At 28.4% G+C, this 22117-nt stretch overlaps 3 protein-coding genes across 4 annotated transcripts; 2 read left to right on the top strand and 1 right to left on the bottom strand.

Moving 5' to 3' along the window:
• Positions 1 to 628: 628 nt before the first annotated feature.
• Positions 629 to 7149, bottom strand: LOC112683742 (N-alpha-acetyltransferase 25, NatB auxiliary subunit; the record flags this gene model as incomplete). Its single annotated transcript, XM_025554898.1, has 14 exons — positions 6880 to 7149; positions 6728 to 6813; positions 6495 to 6633; positions 6245 to 6438; positions 5348 to 5485; positions 5117 to 5271; positions 4278 to 4531; positions 3180 to 3349; positions 2808 to 2971; positions 2550 to 2722; positions 2311 to 2480; positions 2065 to 2232; positions 833 to 1522; positions 629 to 760 (listed from the first exon to the last, which is right to left on the bottom strand). Coding segments are annotated over exons 1-14 (2703 nt in total), but the record flags the coding sequence as incomplete, so codon positions are not given.
• Positions 7150 to 7285: 136 nt separating this feature from the next.
• On the top strand, positions 7286 to 14161 carry LOC112683743. Of its 2 annotated transcripts, XM_025554899.1 has the most exons (12): positions 7288 to 8204; positions 8724 to 8899; positions 8990 to 9056; positions 9114 to 9150; positions 9242 to 9340; positions 9402 to 9613; positions 9676 to 9822; positions 10011 to 10066; positions 10303 to 10355; positions 10460 to 10639; positions 10711 to 10793; positions 12956 to 14161. In XM_025554899.1, exons 1-12 carry the CDS (start codon positions 8136 to 8138, stop codon positions 14114 to 14116), a joined length of 2340 nt encoding a protein of 779 aa, XP_025410684.1. In that variant the 5' UTR covers positions 7288 to 8135; the 3' UTR covers positions 14117 to 14161. The 2 variants fall into 2 exon arrangements, with proteins under 2 accessions (XP_025410685.1, XP_025410684.1); XM_025554900.1 differs by lacking the exons at positions 8724 to 8899; positions 8990 to 9056 and having other exon boundaries at positions 7286 to 8204.
• A 1974-nt stretch (positions 14162 to 16135) lies between these two features.
• LOC112683747 (protein ABHD11-like) lies at positions 16136 to 21795 on the top strand. The gene is made up of 4 exons (XM_025554906.1): positions 16136 to 16818; positions 20837 to 21013; positions 21089 to 21259; positions 21448 to 21795. Exons 1-4 carry the CDS (start codon positions 16573 to 16575, stop codon positions 21769 to 21771), a joined length of 918 nt encoding a protein of 305 aa, XP_025410691.1. The 5' UTR covers positions 16136 to 16572; the 3' UTR covers positions 21772 to 21795.
• Positions 21796 to 22117: the final 322 nt, after the last annotated feature.

The following is a 22117-nucleotide window of genomic DNA, read 5'->3' as shown; positions in this document are numbered from 1 at the left end:
TAAAAATTTTAATTTGATTGAAGGATAAAAATACGACTTTTACACAATTTTGTGCCCCTGGCATAGGTACAGTTTGCCAAACCCTTGCTTCGCCACTGACTAATTGTAAAATAAACAAGTGACTTTGGTTTTCATATTTAGCTTGAGCAAAAATAGAACCGGACGGATCAAGATCAAACATGTTTTGTTTTATTTTTTGTATGTTGATGTTGACTGATTAGTGTGCATGCGTTAATTACTTTACACGTGTTCTAATGATATCCAAACAGCTCCCAACTGATCCGAGTTGCTCGGAGCAGTTTTGCTCTATAAGTGTGCGCCCAGCTTAAGACTAGGCGTTTCATTAAATATAATATTCAGTGTTTATATTTCAAATGGACCATTGGGAAAAAAATATTTGGTTTTAAAATAAAAACTTATTTTGTGATGACTAATAAATAAATAAAAAAGTAAATAGTTAGTGATTACCAAAAGAAAATTATGATAAAAAAATTACTGTCACAAAATTATCGAAACTTATTTTTAAGTTCTTAAAGAAAAAATATCAAAGATATGTAATGATTGAAGGATAGAAAAGTATCTAACAAATATAATCTAATAATTATTATAATAAATTAAAATGTATTACCTCAAAATTATGGAGTATTGATTGATTTTTTCGTTTTGCTTTTATTTTTTTTGAATCTGAAACTATACTGTTTTGTAAACTTTTTATGAAATATATTGCCAAGGAAAGTAATACACAAGAAGTATTTATGGTCTGAAAAAAAAAAAATAAAAGAAAATACATTAATAATATTTTTCACAAATAGTAAATAGTAATACTACTTACTTCTATCATATTTGTAAGTATTTCTAATACTTCTTTTCTTCCTTCTAATTTCAGACTAGAATCGTTTACATTAATTGTTTTTGAAATAATACATTGGCAAAAATCAATTGCCTTTTCAAATCCATTTTTAAGATCAGATGCATTAACTTTCATTTTATTAGTCCACTCATCCATACAAACAGAATTTTTTACATTTGAACCCATTGTTTTTATAAGTTCAATAAAATTGATGATGATGGTCAACATAATTTTAGATTTTTCTAAACCAAACAATTTAGATCCAAAAAAACTGCCAAATACACTTATAGGAACTGAAGTAGGAGGATCGTTTTCTAATTGTGTATATAAGTATTTCAGATTTCCTAAATTTAAATTTAATAAATCTAAGTACTCTAATTTAAGTGATTCTTCGTCATGACTGAATCCATTTACTTCCGAAGATATAGATTTAATATTTTGTGTACCCATTTGTTTTACCATTTGTGCACTATAATAAATACAGCTAAGTAAAACAGCTCGGATTTCTAACAAGCGCAAGTCATGCAAAAATGTTTGATTTGAATGTTCTAAAGTCAAGCAACGTGAAGGAGGATTGTAGTTGATTAGAACTGAATAGTCTCGATTGTTGATCATTTTTCCAAGATGACACTTAGATGCAATTTCAGGTACATCGTTCATTTTTAATACAACCTATTAAATTTGAATTAAAAATAATGTTAATTTGAATTATTATTTATTATAATTTATTGAGTTGGACGTGAACTTGAAATTTAAAAAAATTTAAACGTAACATTTTTCTATTCGAATTAGAGTACTAAAATCGATTTGACAAAAAAATTGTTTGTACTTGTAATATATAATTAGGTACTTTATATTTAAATTGAGTACTCGACTTGAATCAAGTATTTGAGTTTATTTCACTATTTTATTGAAAAATAAGTTAAAACTATAGATAATTGAGAGCCAAATATTTCCAATAGGGAATACCAGGAAGGTTGATGATTTAAATTAATAACAATAGATTGTTATTGCTTTGATATTTTACTATAGTGATAATGACATTTTATACAGATTGGTAATGACAATTATCTTATGTACTTGGCATTTTTTGAGTACTTAAACTCTTGAACTCTACTCAACACTAAATAATTTAAACTTGACTAGACTTAAAAAAAAACAATACGCGCCCAACTCTAATAATTTATAAAAAGCAATTAATAGTTCAGAAATACCTCTAAATATTCTTCCAAACTATCAACATCTAGTAATGAAATGAAATGATTTTCAACAACACACAAAGAATGATTAATAGAATATTTGAGTTTTTCACGAAATTCTACAAATTCAATAATTTTGATAAAGGATCCAAATTTATATGATATAGTTAAATGGTCAGCAACCTAAAAGAATAGTAATAAAAACAAATAATCAATCAAGAAAAGTATATAAAATTATAAATTGATATTTTACTTTCACACCTCTCGATAATTGTGTGAGAAGAATCTAACAGTAGTAGAGTGTAGTTTAGATGCATTTTGGAACCGACCTTCATTAAACATTAGGAAAGTATGTAAATACCCTAAGGAATCCAACTGTGTATTCTTTATCTCTAAATTTATGTAAGCTGAATTTGAAGCATCAGAGGCTCCTAAAAAATAAATAAAATGATTATTAAAAATATAAAGCAATAAAGTATATAAAATATAAATTTAAATACCTAACATATGGTAGAACTTCAACAACAACAACTTAATATGAAAATTTGAAGGACTGAGAGAGTATGCATACTCAAGTACAACAATTGCTTCTCTAATATATGTAAGCCTATTGTTTTCAACCCAAATATCATACATTAAATGAGCCATCATTATAACAAAAGTATCATTTGCCCTAATAAAAAAAAAAAAAAAAGAAATTAATAAAAATAAAAAATAATAATAAAAATATAGATACATGATTTATACTATTATCTTACATTATTTCAGAAGATCTTTTGTTATTATTAAATAATTCACATCTGTGATAGCATTTGAGTAAACGATCAGCCAGTTTTAACTTTTGTTCAACATTCATGAGATCGTGATTTCCAACGTACCGAGCAATTTGAAGTAATGATAGGTAACGTTCCATTTGAGGTTTCTATTAGTTTTATATTTTAATTAATATAATATATCTTGTTATTTATTTTAACATAAACAACTGTAATGAATTACTGATAAAGACTTGGATCAAGCATAAATAAGGTTAAGACTTAAAATATGAATGTCACAAACTTGAAACATAGTGATACTATTTTAGATAATGTTCCAAGTCTTCTTAACAAGAATCTGATAAAGAAAATACATACTGTTTTAGGAAATTCTCCTTCTTTCAAATCTACTATTTCATCTAACTTTTTTAAGAATTTTTGAAGTGATTCCTCTTTTAAAAGTGACATATATGGTCTTAAATCAAAAAAACAACATGGCTTTTGTCCAAATATATTAAAATATTCAATAAAAAGACTGATAGGATCACCTAAAATTATTTATGTTTTGTAATATCATAATGTAATAATTTAATACATATTATAAATATAAAATTAAACTAACATAAGAGTATTAACGTCTAAAGAAAAAACATATAAATCATGTTATTAATTATAACTAACAATAATAAGTAATAATTAGGGCACAGATTTAAATGCACTTAAAACCATACAAATATGCTCTAAAAAATAGCCAAAAATGTCCTTAAAAAATGCATTTTATCATAAAGATAACTTTAAAAATGAAAAAAATGACATAATTTTTTTTATTTTTTGCATTATTTAACATACAATTTAATACGTTAAAATTACAAACACATGTAATATGAGCATTGTCTGCGAGGTAATATGAACTAGCTGATAATTTGTTATTTGATCGAATACTGGTGACGTTCTATAGTCAATAATAAATTAAGATAAGATAAAAACTGAATCGAAAAATAAAGATTGACAATGTGTATGGAAAATCCCGATAAACCTACTTAAACATCAAGACAATAATTTTCCTTTGATTTTATTTTGAATAGGCTAAATTTGTTTAGTATATCAAACAAATATGCATTAAAAACCAATAAAACGACCCAATTATACTAAAAATGCTCTAAAAATGAAAAACGTCGAAATATATGCAAAAAAAATGAAAAATAAAATTTGTAGTTTTGAAATCTTCGTTACATGAAACAAATTATGTTCTTAGAGAGCTTTGTGTATAATTAACCAAAAAAATATGCACTTTGTATTGAAATCTGGGCCCTAGTAATAACTAATTTAAAATGTATATAAATCAGCAATTAAGAAATATTTGTATTTAAGTTGGAAGGATATTTATAAGCAAAATTAAATATATATTAATCAAAAAAGATTATAGTTTATAATAATTACAAATTTTAATTAAAATTAAAATCAAAGTTATCTTACCCATATAATTGTAAGCATTTTCTTTTAATCTAGAATATAATTCTAGACGAGCAAGGTATACACCTCGTTGAGGATAATTTGACTCGGAATTTAACTTTTGCAGTTCATCAAGGAACAACAACGCTTCTTCAATAGATGAATCAAAGTGAAATGCAGTATCAGTATCACCATTGTAGCTCAAGTATTTATCTTTTGTTTCAATTATTTTAAATAATGAATCAAAGTATTTTGTATAGTAAATCCATGAATCTATGCTGTTAAATTAATAAAATAAAATTACAACTAAAATATATTTCAAACTATCAAAGAAGTAAAATATACAATCATGCAGATTGGAGATAGAATAACAAGGAAATACATTGTAATTGGAAAAAAACTCTAAAATTGTAGTATTAAATGTTTAATCATAAACTATATTTTTCTTAAAGTCTAGATGATATTTTGAATAGATATCTTTAAATTGTATTCAATTTTATTCATATTGGAAAAAATACATAAAAACGAGCATTATTTAAAAAATAAAAAAATAACTTTTTTTGAAAACAGATTTGGATATTTTTTTCTAGCAATATTGATGTTAAAGTATTTTTATCATCTTAAAAATTGATTGAATGAGAATTAGTTAAAATCTCAAATTATATAAATAAAATTAAACTTTAAAGTATAAAATTATTTTGTAAAAAAAAAAAAAAAAAAATTGAGGAAAAATACAATAGGTTTGGGATCAAATATTTTATAGCTAAATTTGAACTATTAAAATGAAACAAATTGAAATTTTTATTAATTTTTAATTAGAAAAATATTGAATAAAAGACAATAATGAATGTAAAAATACTTACTCTTTAAGAAGTAAACTTTTTATATATGCATTTACTTCAGTATACATTTCTAATTCAAAGTAAATATCAATTTTTTTTTGAGTTAGACCAACAGTTCGATGCAATTTATCACCTAGTGGCCCATTAAGAACATCTAAACTTTCTTTATATTTTTTCTAAAAATAAAAAAATTACTTAACTTTTTAATTATTTAATTTAATTTAATTTATTTTTCTACTATTTTAAATTTACCTGCATATCTAATATCATCAAATACAATTGAATTTCTTGTTCAGCATCAATTTTCTCTTCATTAATATACTTTTGTACCATACGTTCTGCTAATGGTAAAGTAATTCTTTTTGATATTTCATCATTAGTTTGATATGCCTTAAAACATGAAAAAATTTTCTATGTATATAACAATTATCCCTGTATGTTTATTACATAACTTTAGAATATAGGTTCTTAACCGGGGGTCCATGGACCCCTTGGGGGTCTGTAGAGGTTCACAGGATAGCTGTGATTTTGATTCCAATGGCTACTACCTATCTCTGTGAGTCTGGATTTTCTACAATGGTCACAATAAAAACTAAAGCAAGAAATCGAATCAACATTAAGGACGATATATGCATTGTTCTGTTCGATACGGTCCCAGATTTCAAGGCAATATTGTAATCAAAACAACATCAAATGTCACATTAAAACTTGTTTTTAAATAAAAGAAAAGTGATTATTCACAATAATTTAATATAGTATTAAAGTCTTAGATTTATCATTAAAAAAGAACTAAAATAAAATTTGTATTTATTTATTTATTTATATATATATTTTATTTAAGGAAGGAGGGTCCGTGATTATATTTTATGCTCTAAAGGGATCCATGGCCCAAAAAAGGTTAATAATCTATGCTTTAGAGTTTGTTTATCAAAGTTAATAAAATTTAACTCAAACTTTTTTTAAATTTAAATTGATTAACTATAAGTAATCAGATTCAGGCAAATGTAAACAAAAATTTATAGTATCCAAGTTGATTTTTGTTTAATTAAATTTGATTACTTTAAAACAGTTTTAAAAAATTCACTTTGATTACATTTAGGTAACTATTTTATTTCTATACAGTAATTATGTATTAAATTGAAAATGTACCTGCATAACAATACTCATAACAGCCCAGAAATAATATGGGTTATTTGGTTTAACTTTGTGGAGAGCCAATGCAGTCTGTTGTTGTTTTTTATAATCACAAACTCGAACATAAGACATGAAAAGATTAGATAATAATTCTTCGTTGGTTGCATCTTGGAGCAGAGCATCTTCATAAACTTCACATACCATATGAGCTACAAATGAGTTTAAAACGTTAAATAAAATCAATTGACAAGGGAACTGAAATTACGTTTTTTTAACTCTCTATAACAAGCGGTCAACGCAAGCAGTGTAGATTCGTCAGATGGCTTGCAATCTCTAACTTCATTTAACAGAGTTTCTGCCTCTTGGTTTTTGCCAAGTCGCACTAAAGTCAAGCTCTTTAACGCCTGTACCAAGTGAAGAATACATTCATAGTTTAAAATTAAGTCACTCCATTAATCAATTCGAGTTTTATTAAAACATCGAGTAACAAGTACATACTTTGGAACAATTTTGACTGGGTAACTTTTTTATCAATTTGTCCAACTCGTGCAAGGCTTTTTTATAATTACCATTGTCTATCCACTCTGTAAGTAAAAATACCAATTATAAAAATAGTAAACGTGAAACTATGAATATATTGATCGGAGTACCGTATATCGGTCTTAACCGCCTCTCCGCCATAAAATTATCGTTTCTATTGAGTCTGTTTCTGGAGGCCATTTGAAACCTACTTATTAACCTTAATCAAAAACGGAGGAGCGAACAGATGCCGACGACTCACGGGGTGGAAAGGGAGAGAAAGAGAAAAATAACGAATAAATAAAATGGTAAATTATGAAAGAAGAAAAACCGAGAGCGGTACGACACTTCGCAGCGCGTTCGTCGGGTTTGAATATTGTGTGCTCCGAGTTTACATTAGCGGTGTTTATAACCACAAATAACATAAAAAAAAAAAAAAAGAAAAAAGAAAAAGATAAAATGAAAAGAAAAACACTCGGCGCAACCAGTGTTGCTCGCGCAGATAAAAACGAGAAAAATGTATTGGAAGTTTTGTCGGACGACGGCAATATTGCGCGATCGCGAGAGACGAAATGGAATACGTTCGGATCCTCCGGGCCGTCGGTAAACAAAAATCATTAAGGTACGTCTCGTCGACCCGTTTGTCTCCGTTCGTCCGCTCAGCCGCGTAGCCGTCGCCCGGGCTCTCCGCGTTCACCGTTCACCTCGTCATCGACCGTAGCGACCACCGGCACCCGCGCTCGTCACCGTCGCCGTGCCCGGATCTCGTTTTCCGCCGGAACCGAGTCGAAGGCAGCCTCGTCGCCGGGGACCTGTCGTTTTGTTCCTCGCGCGCGTCCCCCGTACACTACACGGCACCCGGACAAACGAGTCGGCCGCACTCCGTGCTTCTGTGTGTGCACCGTTTTGACGGGTGTGTTTGTTTGTGTGTGTGTGCGTGTGTTTTTGTGTGGCGCGTCCGTGTATTGCTGTGCCCGAGCTCGTTCGCGTACTCGGTACGTTTTTTCGTTTTCGTTTCTCCCCAGTTTCTCGCCGGACCGGCCGAACGCGTCCCTCCCGTTTCCAACGCCATTTTACACCGTCCTTGGCCGTTTAGCGCCCCGGTCTGTTGCCGGCTCGTGTACAGCCATCATTCGGTCCGTTCGTTCGTTACATCGAACTGCACAGCAGTTTTGTTTACCCTCCGCCATCACGTTACCCGTTTGGCGTGTGCGTGCGCTGTTTTATTTTTCCGCTGTCCGTACTTACGACGCGCGCTCGGTTGTCGTTGTACGCCTCACAGCCGCCGCGCACGTTTCCCACGAACGCCCGTCTTTCTAAATGTGTACGATCGTCGTCGACGGTCGCACATCAACATTCGTCTCGTCCCCAGTACTCGATTGACGCGATGGCTTCCAAAAAGTGCGGTTCACCCAGTCGCATGGATTTGGTGAAAGAGAGTCAAGGAAGAATGAAGGTAAATATCGTTTTCCTTGCGCTGTATTACACTACCACCATCAGGCGTCATTAATTTTCTTTTCCCGACTTTGATTGTTTCGTAAACACATTTTTTTGTACTGATATTCCTTTTGTTGTTATTATCATACTTTTTACTTTGTCTCTAAAGTACCTACTTTTTGTGACTAACATTTCTCTAAAAGCAATAGCAATAATTTCGATAAGTGTGGTTTGTGTATCATACTTGGACTCCATTATTGTTCAATATTTTTATTCATCTTAATTGTCCTTTGTATTTTAAATTATGGCTCTATAAAATCCCATATGATAGACATCTTTCAATTATGGACGCCTCTTTGTAATAAACAATTTTTTTAATTTCCACTAAATTTACTAAATGAATTATGAATATATTAAAATAACCGGTAGCTTTTCTAAGTTATTAAATTATTGTTTCTTACATCATAAGCATTCATTCCAATTTATTACAATTAATGTAAATCAATAAATATTTATGAGGTTATGTTTTATATTTTAGGAAATATACAAACTTATCGCTGAACCAGAATCAGCTGACAGCAAAAAGAAACTAAATTCAGATTATTTCGATTATTCTGGGAAAGTTATTAATCACGATTATTGTGATGTATGTTATGGAGGTGGAGAAATTGTATGCTGTGATAAATGCCCAAGATCTTTTCATATAATTTGCCAGTAAAATTGCAAATCAAATATATTTAATACATGCATTTTAAATTTTATAATTATATATATTATATTTATATTATTTTTTATTATTTTAAGTGTTCCTACAATTAATAAACTACCTGATGGTGATTGGTTTTGCAGAGGCTGTTCTGAATGCGATGATGTAAGGCTAATAATTTAATAGTATTATTTGAACTACATATGTATTATTTTGTTTTAGGACGACGAAATTCTTAAAGTTCCTAAGAATACTGTAGGTAAGTGGTTTTGACTCTTTGAGTCAATATAATAATATAATATGCATTGTGATATATTTAAGTTTTTATCTCAAATATATGATATTTACAGAGGTTAGAGGAAGGCTAACAAGATTATTAGAAATTGAAATTGTAAAGGCACATTCAGATGAAGAATTTCTCGCTGAAGTACCTACCAAACGCAAATTTAGTATGTAATATATTTTGATTTTTCGACATGAAATGTTGAATTTGTTTGTTTTTTTTTTTAGATGTAAAGCTACAAGGACGAAAACAATTGGATAAACAAAAAATGATTCGTAAAAAGGATAGATGTTTTTTATGCAAACGAGGTATTCTGAGGGGACGATTGGTGAACTGCCATTATTGTAATCGACTTTATCATCTAAATTGTTTGGACACTCCAATTCGTGACTGGGATCATAATATGAGATGGATATGTCCTGCTCATAACAATTTCTTTGTAAGGTTTTTATTTAATAACATTTTTATTTATACTCATATTTTTATATTTATTTTAATTAGCAATTGTCATATCCTGAATTGTTCACTCCTGGCGCTGGAGTAATATCAGATACTATAACAATGAAGAGACAACGATGTGAACTTCCAAGATTGCCTAAATATAAATTTTTCAATGTACCTAGTCATATTGATGCCATGTATAAAGAGGTAACGTGTTATTTATTTTTTTTTTTAAATTAATGTTATTTCACTTATAATTAATCAATTAAAATGAACAAAAAAAAAAAAGATTTTTACTTTTTTTGTTTTTACATATATTTTATGTAAACTTAATTTCAAATATAAATGTTTAGAATTCATAAAACATGAACTAACTAAATGTTTTGAATCTTTAGCCAGAAGAAAACATTCCAATGATGTCGACTGATAATTCTTCCTTAAATATTTTATGGTAAGTTAAAAGAGTAATGCTAATATTTGATAAATATTATGTTTTTTATTGTTAATTTTTAACAATTGAGCGACATATTAAAGCTCAAGATTTATCAATATTCGACCACCAATTATTCATTTTTTTTTATCTTCAATGTATATTTATGGTTTTTAATAAAAATTCATATTGGTTATTTTTGAGTTTTAAAAGTTAAAATCCATGTTCATTAATTTGGGTGTTTGTAACTTTTTCAGTGACGTTGCATCACTTGAATTAGAATCAATAGATTCTGATCAGCATATCAATTGTAAGTCATATTCTATTAAAATTGATTTGATTTTGGTTTTATCAATTTTAATACTTTTTCTTTACTGTATTTTGTTTATCTGTTTAAAAATGTTAATATTTCAGATGAAAATAGAATTTCAAATAATATTTCTGTTAAGTTCCTACCAACATCTCAGCATCTCAGTATATTGGAAAACAATAATAATTTACTATCTAAACAACCTTGTGCTTCTTTAACATTTTTATCTTCATCCACACCCATTACTATTTCAATACAAGAAAAATCATTTAAGATTGGTAAAAGTGAGTAGTAATTGGTATTATTTTAATAATTTTAATGATAAAAATAATTTAATGTTTACATATTTTTTTAGGTTATAATAATCATTTTTCTTTACAAGATTTGGGAAATTGCGAATTTCTTTCTGATTACCACGCTACAATTACATTTGATGATGTATGTATATGTATATATATATATATATCTATTTTAATATAAATTATACATATAAATAATATGGTACAGTAGGGTTATTAGTTAAAAAATAATAAATATTGATACCATTTATTTTTATTTTTAATAAAAATCTATATATAAGAATACGATTTTTAGGTTAGGTTATTTCTTAAAAAATGTATCACTAATTCCTATATTTTTTTTGATTAGTAAAATTAAGAAGAAAATGTTAAGAAAATTATCGTTAGTCTTATATTAATTATCAAATGCTGAATAGTTTTTGTTTAATAACAGTAGCTCACCCTGCAAAGTATTTATCTTTCGTCATTGAGTGTTTTGATTGGCTGTCTTCTATACGACGATTGCAACGAGCATTCTGATTGGTTCTTTTTTCTCGATTACGTCACTCCCACTATATGACTATTTCGAATACTGTAACATGAAACTGCTTTGCTACACCTCTTCTGTTGTATGTTATTAACTTAATTTATAATTATTATAATTTTTTTTACTTTAAATTTTGTTGGGAATAAAATTTTGACATTATTTTATCAATAATTATAATATTTTTTAAATCTTATACTTCAACTTTTTATTTTTTATAGTTAAAAATTCTTTAATATTTTTTTATATATATTTTATTTTATATATTATATATTATAATATTAAAATAATTATATAATATAACATAATATATATTATATATTTATTCCATATTTTTATATTAATTATATTTTTATTATTTTTTTAATATTTTTTCTGAAATTTAATATTTTTGGTTTAGTTAATGTAGATTAATGACTAATTATTTATATTTTTAATAGTTTAAGATTGAATTTATAAAGTACCCTTTTATGAAATTATATTGTATATAAATCAATTGATTTTGAATATTTGTCAATTTGTTAGGATCAATGTCATAGTTTGTTTAGTTTAAAAATGACAAAATCAGTAATAACAATAAAAAAGTAAATAAATGATATTTATTGAAATTATTTAATTCATAATGAATTAAATTTAAATATACTCTAGCATATCAGAGTGATAGTTGATCATATTAACCATAGTCTATGATGGCGGGGTAGGCATAATCTATTGGTGTTCTCTGCGAATAATCGAGTGTAGAGTGAGCGCCGCTAATGGTTGAAAATTTAATTCTAGTGGGTGCTTGAGAGTATAACACTAATTAAAATTATTAAGAATTAATGTTGTATATTAAACAATTATTTATAATTATTTTGTATGATCTGTATAAAATTGTAATGAATCATATGTATAACAAAACATCATTTGGACATAGAATTTTAAAAATATTATATAAATTATTTTATCATTTATTGTTAATTTATTTAATACCTTAAATTAAATGAGTAAAATTGTTTTTGTAAATTTTTGATTTAAAAATTTTTCAGTCTGGTGACATGAATTTTTTTATATCAATAATTTTTATTTATTCTAATAATACTTATCTTTAAAAATCGTTAAGGTATTACTAAATGTATAATATTTTTAATTTTACTTCTAATTTAAGATATTGAAGGAAAATTATACATTCTCAAATGAGTTATATTAATTAAATGAAGTTAAAAATATACCAACTCATATATATTTTTATTGTAAATTATTAAAGATTGTTTATTTATCATACTTTTTTTCTTTTTTTGATTGAAATTTAATTTTATTTAATTTATCTTTATATGCAAAATATTCATTATTTGTAATGGGTAAATTCTTAATTTATTTTATTCTATTGACTATAATTATTATTATTATTAATTTTTTTTTTTGCGGGGAGGAGTTGAAATACATGCAGATATGCATGGTATTTAATGTACTTTAATTTCAATTAGGCATAACTTGTTTGCTATAATAGAAAACTGATTAATCGCCCAAGTCTGTTCTGAATCATGAATAGAGAAAGAACTAGAATATATACATAAGAATTAATTATTATGATACACAAAAAAATATAACACAAAATAAATATTATTAGCTTAATGCATTTTCTTTATACAATTTAAAAAGGTATTTTTATTAAAATCCTTTGGAATTGTAAGTGTTGATGGGGATATATATTCTTGATGAAACTGGTCTCCTTCCAATTTAGAATGGACTTCAGTTAATTTTAAAGCACTTTTAATTAATTTTTTTTATTGTTTCAGGAACTTGGAGATTATCTTGTGAAAAACCACAGTAGACATGGTTTAATAGTTGATGATGTATCCTATTTTGGAAATCGCCGACCTAAAGAATCAAGTAACAGTGAACTGAAAAAAATTAATTCACAAGTAAAAAAATTCATAAATAAACAACGAAGACAAGTTTGGAATCGTAACTTGATTCGTATATATCAAAATAATTATAGTAAAGAAATGTTCATTAGATATATTGGAAAAAAACGTAGATTTAATTTTGAACCATTGTTAAAATATTATACTGGTAAATTAAAAAAAAATAAGCATGATTATAAAAAAGTCGAGTGCATGTGTTCCAAAAGATTTCCTCCTAAAGATGGGTACGCTGGACAAGCTTTACTATGTAATGGATCTATAATGTCAATTGGTTGTTTTAAATTTGAATTCACTTATGATATATATACAAAAGAAATTACTAAAGGCTCTACAGAAAATTTAGAAACCAAGCAAGATGGGAATAAACTTAATGGAGTGCGATTAAAACCACCATCTGAACAAGAGAACTGCATCAATATTACCAAATGTAACAGTTATGAACAGGAATTAGTTACCATTAATAGCCATTGCTCACTTGAAGATACAGATGACACAAATTCTTTCAATGAACAAAATAATATAAGCCTGTTTGATAACTCCCAAGATTTTAGTTCTTCTAAAGAAAGAACTATAATAAATGGTATTTCTAAGAACGTAACTATGCATGAAAATGATTTTAAACCACCATTAGAAGTTAACCTGCCAAATAATACAATATGCACAAGTAATTTGAATAATACAGATGACATTTTGTTGGATAAATGTTTTGCCAATGATTTAATTCAAGAAGTTGATGTATTGTCTGATGATGGTGGAATTATTGAAGAAGAAATTGTGTATGAAATTAATGTTCCTGAGGCTGATATCAGTACAACAAATTCTATAAATGATGATCAAGATTGGATTATTGAAGAAATTGTTGTTGAAGCAGATAAAAATGATCTCGAATCTTCTGTTAATTTACAACTGTCATCACCACTAGAGTATTCTGTACCTGAAAATAATCGTGGAGATTATAAGACTGAACATATGTATTGTGCACGTAGTCCATCTTACAATGAGCCTATTGTCATATCAGACGATGATGAATAAATATAATATGACTAAGAATTTGTAAACAATAAAGTTTTTTTTTTTTAAGATTTTGTTATTGATTTATTAAGTTTTGTTAAAGATTAGTCAGTATTAAGTTTTTTTATTTCCATTGTTGTACAATTTAGCTTTTTTAAAAGTAATTTATGTTAGTAATTTATGTTAAATTATAACTTTTGATGAAGTATATTTTATTTCATCAATAGTTATTAACCATGTACATAAATGATTATTTAGATAATTTTTTAATTAATTAATTTGATATGTGGTTCTTGTTATGTGATATATTTTTTATTTTAATTCCGCGTATCAATATTATAATGGTTTTTTTTTACCACAGCATTTATGTAGTGTAAATATAAGAATATATATTTATGCTAGAGTATACTACTTTATAACTAAAATTAATACTGATGGAAACAATGTTTAAATTATTAAATACTAATAATTAATGGTTTTACTTGTATAGCAAAACCATTACAAACTATACTTGTTAATTTAAAAATTGATTGATGTTGAATAGAGTATAAGTATAAAATTAATTGATTTTTACTTTTTATATTAGGTTTTGAAGCTACTATAAATGTTTATTTAAAATTAATTAATTTTAATGTATTAATATTCCAATATGAATTGATCTGATCAAATTCTTCGATACATTAATAAAATTTAAATTATATATTCATAAAAACTGTAATCACGCGTGTATTATATAAATATTCATTTGATCAAATCTGTAATCTGTAAGGTGTTTTAAATTGCTTGTATCACAAAAAATGTTTAAATATTTAAATAAATCTGTTGGAAATAACGATTACACGTTTGTTCCGACCTTTTTCTCCGGTCAAATGTTCAAAAATAAAGAGCGTTCTGTTGGGTGATCCGTGTCGAAGTTTCGCTAACTTAGAAGTTCGCGGAAACCTACGACCCCATCTGCTCAGCCAGTGCGATCGTGACGGAACGGTAGGCGTGACCGCGAGAATGCCGTATTTCTATTGGTCGCGTCACGCCATTGGTCGATCACCGCGCCCCACCACCACATATAACAACTGTTAACGGCGCAGTAGCGTCGGCGCGTCCGCAGACCGCTGGTTTCCGTTTCGGCCACATCGCGGCGTTCGTGTAACACGATGGTCCAGCGGTGTAACGTCGGCGCGGTACAACAGGCGCACTACCCAGCAGCCGGTTTTCGGAGCCACCGTCGCGTCGGCTGCACTGGGCACACTGCACACTATCGTATTGAACGCGTCCGCGCGCATCGGCGGCGTGTTATCACTTATCGTGGAATCGCCATTGATAATAGAGTAATTAATTATTCTTTACGTTATACCAAGTATAAGGTCTATGCTATAATCTAGGAAATCTATCCGAGAATCGCTGACCGCGTTGTCCACCGCAGAAATGTAACAATACTAGATTCTTCGTGTTATCATTGAAACGCCGTATCATAGAGTACCGTTTGCGCCGCATGCAGAGTCGAAATAAATGGTGAACGATCGTTACCGTTTGTCAACACGGTTCATAGTATTCCGAATAAGCAAACGAATGACTTGAATAAATAAAGCAGCCATTTTAATGAAAAATGATCTACCAGTAACTGTAGGCTTATGAAGAAAAACCGATGGAACAGCATTGGGTTTAAGTTTCAACTGCATCCCGTACTGTCAACGTAATCTAAATGATGCTAAAAAAACGAGCGTTGTATATTCGCCTGGAATTTTTCGGTATAAATCCGATTTGATTAATTAGCAGAGACCCATTGTTCCAAACGATGTTCATCTTTCAGCGGAAATTGAAAAATAAAAAATAATTTTCGTCAACTGTTGGACCTGATCAGTGTTTTGAAACGAAAAAACTTACACCCTTGCGTAAAAAAGTGAAAATCACAACCATCCTTTGCTCGATTTTTGCAATTTGGGACCACAAAGCATTTCAAATATTGTATATATAGGTATATAGTAATAATATAATAATATACATTATAATGTAATCGCAGTCACAAATTTACGGAATAGAATAGTTCATATAATCATTCAAAGAATTTGACAATATAAATTAATATTATATATTATTACGATCATGATTCATGACAAATAAAATTTGTTAATTGCACAGACCTGAAATCATAGTGTATGTATTATTACACACTTGTGTTTATCACAGTCTCGTATTATCGCTCCCGCGAAGAAAAGAGGCTCGTTATCGTAGTAGTTATACTACAAATATTTCATCAGCAATAAGAGCTCGTTTTCGTTATCGCCCGGCGTTTTTATTTTTTTTTAGCTCTTTTATGGTCATTGATAATAATTTTTTCGAATCGTTCCCACACGTTCAACGACCGACGTCGATATTATTTCAACACGTCGCTCGCGCACGCACAGCGGAACGCAAACGCGTTTTTCGTCCGACTGTCGGTAGTATCGATTATAGTCCGTCACATCCGTCTCAGCTGCACCATGATCAAGTCCAATGCTAACCTGTCCCGAACGTGCCTGTTGAAAAATTCCCGCGCGCCGTTCAACAGTCGACGGCCGCTGGCCACCAAACCGGTGCCCGTGAAAATGTCGTACTCGTCGTATCCGCCAGAATCGACTGCCGATGATCGACAGAAGCCGCCGGTCATCATCATGCACGGGTTGTTTGGTTGCAAGACCAACTGGAACAGTTTGTCCAAATCTTTACACAACATGACCCACAGGAGGGTATGTATATGAATAGCGTAACACTGCGATGTGTACCATTTTAATTAGTTTCGTGTGGGCCAATGGAATTATCAACTTTTGTTCATGATCTGTTTCGCCTCAGGCCCCAGTCAAGGAAAATTTAAAGGAGCCCCCTTATTGTCCAGATTGATTAGAAGTACTTGGGATTTCTCGTTAGAAATTTTTGATATTAATATATTGTTTCTAAACAATTGTTCTTTATGAAATATTAATAAATTTAATTAAATAAAATTAACTTGAATTTATATTTCAGCACTATTACTCGTATACAGCCTGCATTTTCAGTAAACGTCTAAATAGCTATAACTATTATTTATTATTGTTATTGCTGGAGTGTGAAGAACGACATTAAGTTTTATTTTATTTTATCCAAATTTAAGTAGAAATTTCTTATCGCAAGTTTTGATGGGAAAACATTCAAGTTCTTATTTTCTATGGTTGTTTATAAATTATATTGAAATGAATTTAAATTTTATTGAGTGTGATAACTGGTTTTAAATTATTGAGAAGTTATTAAAAATGTAATTCATTGTATCGATGCATTTAAATGACCTTGGTTGGTTGATGTTTGGAAAACTATATTCAACAAAATGTTGTAAACTTGGTTCGTATTTTTTTATTAAACTTGTATATTGTTATGATGACTGAGAGGTCCTTGAATTAATTTGCCCCAGGCCCAAAATTCTTTAGGATGGTTCTGAGGAAGAGTATTGATATATTAACTACTTATTTAAATATACAATTTATTTAAATTTTTTGAGTTCATACTGACAATTGTTTTTGGACAAGTCATTACATTTTATCATATATATTTCTTTTTTATGACTGGCGATCAATATGATTGTCCATAGCTGTGTTAATATTAAAAATTGTACTTATGAAGTAAATTATTTTTATAGATAAAATTGAACCTTTGGTTTTTGATAAGATTATTTTGAATGAAAAGTATAGGGAGTTTTAGTTTTTAATTGTAATCAATATATTAATGGTGTCATTGGCTGCTTTGTTATAAATAAGAATATATTTAATGTTGTGAAAAAATGCTATTATTTATAATTATATAATAATTATCTTCTAATGATAACATTTTTTTTAGATGTAATCCTCTTTATCTACTTTATTTTTTTATTTTATTCAATTTATTGTTGAACCGTAGATTTAAGTGGTAATTTGATATGGTTGAGAGATAAAATTTAAGTATATTCTTTTTTTATGTATAATAAAAACATTTGTAAACATGTAATATAATTAATTAAATATACTTGTTTTATTCAATTAGTTTCTAAATAGTTTCAGATAATGATAGGCACGTAGTTAATTAGATACCAAGGCACAGTGCTGTTCATTAACATTGAAAATCAGTGTAATGTTTTAATATATCAAAAGTATAGGAGCAATATTTATTAGGCTGCAACTAAAAACTTTTTCTTGTTGTTTATTCTGGTAAATCTCATGAAAATTTTAGTACCAATTTTTGTAAAAATAAAAAAAAATAAAAAAGTTATTTATTGTTATCCTAGTAGGTATATAGATACTACAGTGGTTGCTGCTTATAGTGATTTCCGGTTATAGTGATCAAAGTTCTCTTGAACGAATGTGATTACTATAAGCGGCGACCACTGTATAATGTTCTGAAACTTATAACAAGGATTGGGATTTAGATGTAAATGCATCTTTTTTTCTTTTGTTCCCCAATACATAGGTCTGTGGCAAATATGTTTCAAATGATACTGATTAATTTAATATAGTTTTTACATTTTATGACAAATTTAACTTAATACTCATTTTTGGAGCATATTTTGGTGTTTTCATGGTATTTTTCAAGTTAAAAGAGCATTCTTCAGAATTTTTCTATTAATTCTTAAATATTAGGGTATTTGATCTCGTATTCCGGCATTAATTCGCTTAAAACTTAGAAGTTTAGTATGTAATCTACTAAATTAATAAATAAATACAAACATATCAGTACATTTATATATTTTATCAAAAATAGAACAAAATTAAAATAGTCTAAAGAAATTTTTTTATCTGCAAAAGTCCAACGATGATCATATTTAAATAAAGTTAAATAATATGTTAATATTAAACAAAGAGGTATCTATTTTATTATTATTATGTTAAATAAATATAATTAAAAATGTTTGGTAACATGATTTTTGTAATATTGTTTATAAGCAATAATAAATACATTTTTATAGTGCATTTTTGCATTTCTTTTAGAGCATTTTTTCTATTTTTTAGAGCATTAAAATCCCAGCCCTACTTAAAACCATTATGATCACCTTTAAAAATAGAAAATAATAAGATACAGTTTTAGGGTATCATTATTATCTATTTTTAAATATTTATTTTATGGATTTAGAAGACGTATACATTTGAGTTATAATTGTTAATTTTTAGTTAAATAATATTTAATTAATATCTCATTAGTGATTTTAAATATTTAGTCTTAAATATATATTTTCATTAAAACATTATTTTTTCATTTTTTTTTTTTTGGGGTAACAGCCTTTAAGATCAGCATTCCAAGTATATACTTCTCCATCTATTTCTATCCTCCGCTTCTTCCCTCCATTGCAAACTGTCTTCTATTCTTCTTATATCTTTAATAACACAGTCCTCCCATCTTAAGCGTAGTTTGCCTAAGGGTCGTTTTCCTGCTGGGTTATTTTCGATTACCTACGGATCTTATTATTGATCCCTGTTTCCTCCATGCATGTCCTGCCTATCTCATTCTTCTGACTGAAATTTCTTTTGTGATGTAAGGGCGTTGAAAAAGGTTCTGGAGTTCTTGGTTATGTTGTTTCCTCCATTCTCCGGTTTGATCATCCTTGCATGGTCCAAAAATCCTTCTCAGAATTTTCCTTTCGAAAACCTCCAACCTCATTTGTTTTGCTTTCCTGAGAGGCCAAGTCTCTGAGCCGTATAGCACAACTGGGTGTATCAACGTCATATATACTTGAACTTTAAGATTATTTGAAACAGCTTTAGCGCTCAGTACTTTTCCTAATCCCTTTTTTCAGTCTAGTATTAATTTCTACTTTTATATTATTGTCATTAGTTAATACTGAACCTAGATAATTAATGTAGGACACTCTTTTAAAGCTATGGTTTCCTACTTCCATTATTTCATCTTGTCGATAATTGACCTCTCTTCTATTCACTATTATATATTCTGTTTTTTCATCATTGATTTGTAAGCTAACTTTTCCCACAGTTTCCATGAGTTTCCGGCATGATGATTTAACTTCTTCTACATTGTTCCCTAGAATGACAATATCATCAGCGTAGGCTAGAAGGCTAACAGTTGTCTGTCCTAGCAAAAATCCTCCAGTAACATTTGCTTCTCTGACAACTTTCTCCAACACTAGATTAAAGAGAACGGGTGAAAGTGCATCCCCTTGTCTCAGTCCCGTTGTCACTCTGATCGGTTCTGACGCTCTATTTGCTGTTTTCACTTTAATCTCCGTATATTTTAGGGTAGCTTCCACTAGGTTTACTAATTTTTTTGGGAAACTGAATTCTTTCATTACATTTATAAGACTAGGTCTATGGATTGAGTCATAGGCCTTCTTAAAGTCCACGAATAATACGCATAGATTTTTATCGAATTCCCATGCTTTTTGAAAAATTTGTCAAAAAAGTTGAAAATCTGATCTGTGGTGGACCTATTCTGCCTAAAACCACATTGGTAATCTCCTAGCAACTTTTACGTGCGAGGTTTGATCCTATTAAGAATGCAGTATGCCAAAATTTTGTTGCTGACGTTTTGTAATGCAATACCTCTATAATTATTGCAGTCATGTGGATCTCCTTTTATGTACTGGGAAAATTAATGCTGAATTCCAATCCTGTGGTATTACCTCATCTTTCCAAATGCGTTCCATTAGCTTATGTATGTTCGTAATTATTTCACCATTTAGTGCTTTTAAAATCACACTTTGGATCATTAAGACATTATGAATACTATCATTTTCTATTGATATTTTTTTTTAAGGTGATTTCTGTGGATGCAAGAAATCATGGAGACTCGCCACATACAACAGAACAATCATATCCACTTATGGCTGAAGATGTTAAATTTTTAATGACAGATGTCTTAAAGGTAGAAAAAGCTTCATTGATTGGACATAGTATGGGTGGTAGAGCAATGATGTACTTAGCAGTCATCTATGTAAGGTTTGTTTTAATAATGCTCTTTGGATTATTTTATCATGTCAGCTATAATAAATAAACATTACTAATTTAGCCAGAAATGGTGGAATCCTTAATACCTGTTGATATATCACCAGTCAACAGTAAAGAAGTAAGCGATATTCGAATTGTTATAAATGCTTTGAGAAGTGTTGATTTAAATATTAATGGACCAATATCAAAAATTCGAAAATTAGCTGATGAACAAATGAAAAGTTCAATTGAAGTATGTATTTTTACAATAAGTCATAGAAAATAAGAAATTATTTATTGTTTAATACTTCAATATGTGATGTATAATTTATCATATATATATATTGATAATAATTATATTTGATCGGTTGTTAAGAAAAAAATGAAAATTAAATATATAATATTTTTAATACTTAAAGATTTTTGTTTTATATTTTACAGAGTCCAGTTCTCAGACAGTTCCTTTTAAGTAATCTTATTCAATTGGATGACAAATTTCGATGGCGTTTAAACTTACAATCAATCAGCGATAATTTTGATAATCATATTTCTTTATTTCCACCTGTGCAATCTATCTATCAAGGTCCAACATATTTTATTGGAGGTGGAGATTCAGTCTTTTTAAAACCAGAACATCATGAAACTATTAAACTTATATTTCCTTCAGCTAAATTTGATTATATACCAGGTGCTGGTCATTGGTTACATGCTGAAAAACCTAATGAATTTTTGAAATTAGTAACTCAGTTCTTAGCTACATTATGAAATTATAATTTTGATAATTAATTATTTATTTTTTACTTGTTATTAAAGAAGTTTCACTAGTGCAATATTTAAATAAGATTATCATAAAATACCAGGCAATACAATTTTGTTAACAATACAATTTAATTGTTCTACATAAGTCTGAATAATTAATAGATAGTCAAGTTTATAGTAAAATGTATTATTTTATAATTGCAATATATTTGTATAAATATAAGAATGTTTGCAAATCTACTTAAGAAAATTTTTTTTTCATAGTTAATAAAACTAGTATATGATTTCGTATCATAAATTATAATTAATTATTTTGTTTATAGTTATAAGTAGGGCAGAGGACTTGTAGCTC

The sequence above is a fragment of the Sipha flava genome, unplaced genomic scaffold (assembly GCF_003268045.1).
Source record: "Sipha flava isolate LNK unplaced genomic scaffold, YSA_version1 234_pilon_pilon, whole genome shotgun sequence".
NCBI lineage: Eukaryota > Metazoa > Arthropoda > Insecta > Hemiptera > Aphididae > Sipha > Sipha flava.
Note: the sequence above shows the minus strand (reverse complement) of the source record. Positions and strands in the feature narration are given on the sequence as shown.

Coding starts and splice junctions, on each gene's coding strand:
- LOC112683747 (XM_025554906.1), top strand. CDS start 16,573: ATGATCAAGTCCAATGCTAACCTGTCCCGAACGTGCCTGTTGAAAAAT. Junction 16,819..20,836: donor ACAACATGACCCACAGGAGG/GTATGTATATGA, acceptor TTTTTTTTTAAG/GTGATTTCTGTGGATGCAAG. Junction 21,014..21,088: donor TGTACTTAGCAGTCATCTAT/GTAAGGTTTGTT, acceptor TTACTAATTTAG/CCAGAAATGGTGGAATCCTT.
- LOC112683743 (XM_025554899.1), top strand. CDS start 8,136: ATGGCTTCCAAAAAGTGCGGTTCACCCAGTCGCATGGATTTGGTGAAA. Junction 8,900..8,989: donor TCTTTTCATATAATTTGCCA/GTAAAATTGCAA, acceptor TATTATTTTAAG/TGTTCCTACAATTAATAAAC. Junction 9,151..9,241: donor AGTTCCTAAGAATACTGTAG/GTAAGTGGTTTT, acceptor TGATATTTACAG/AGGTTAGAGGAAGGCTAACA.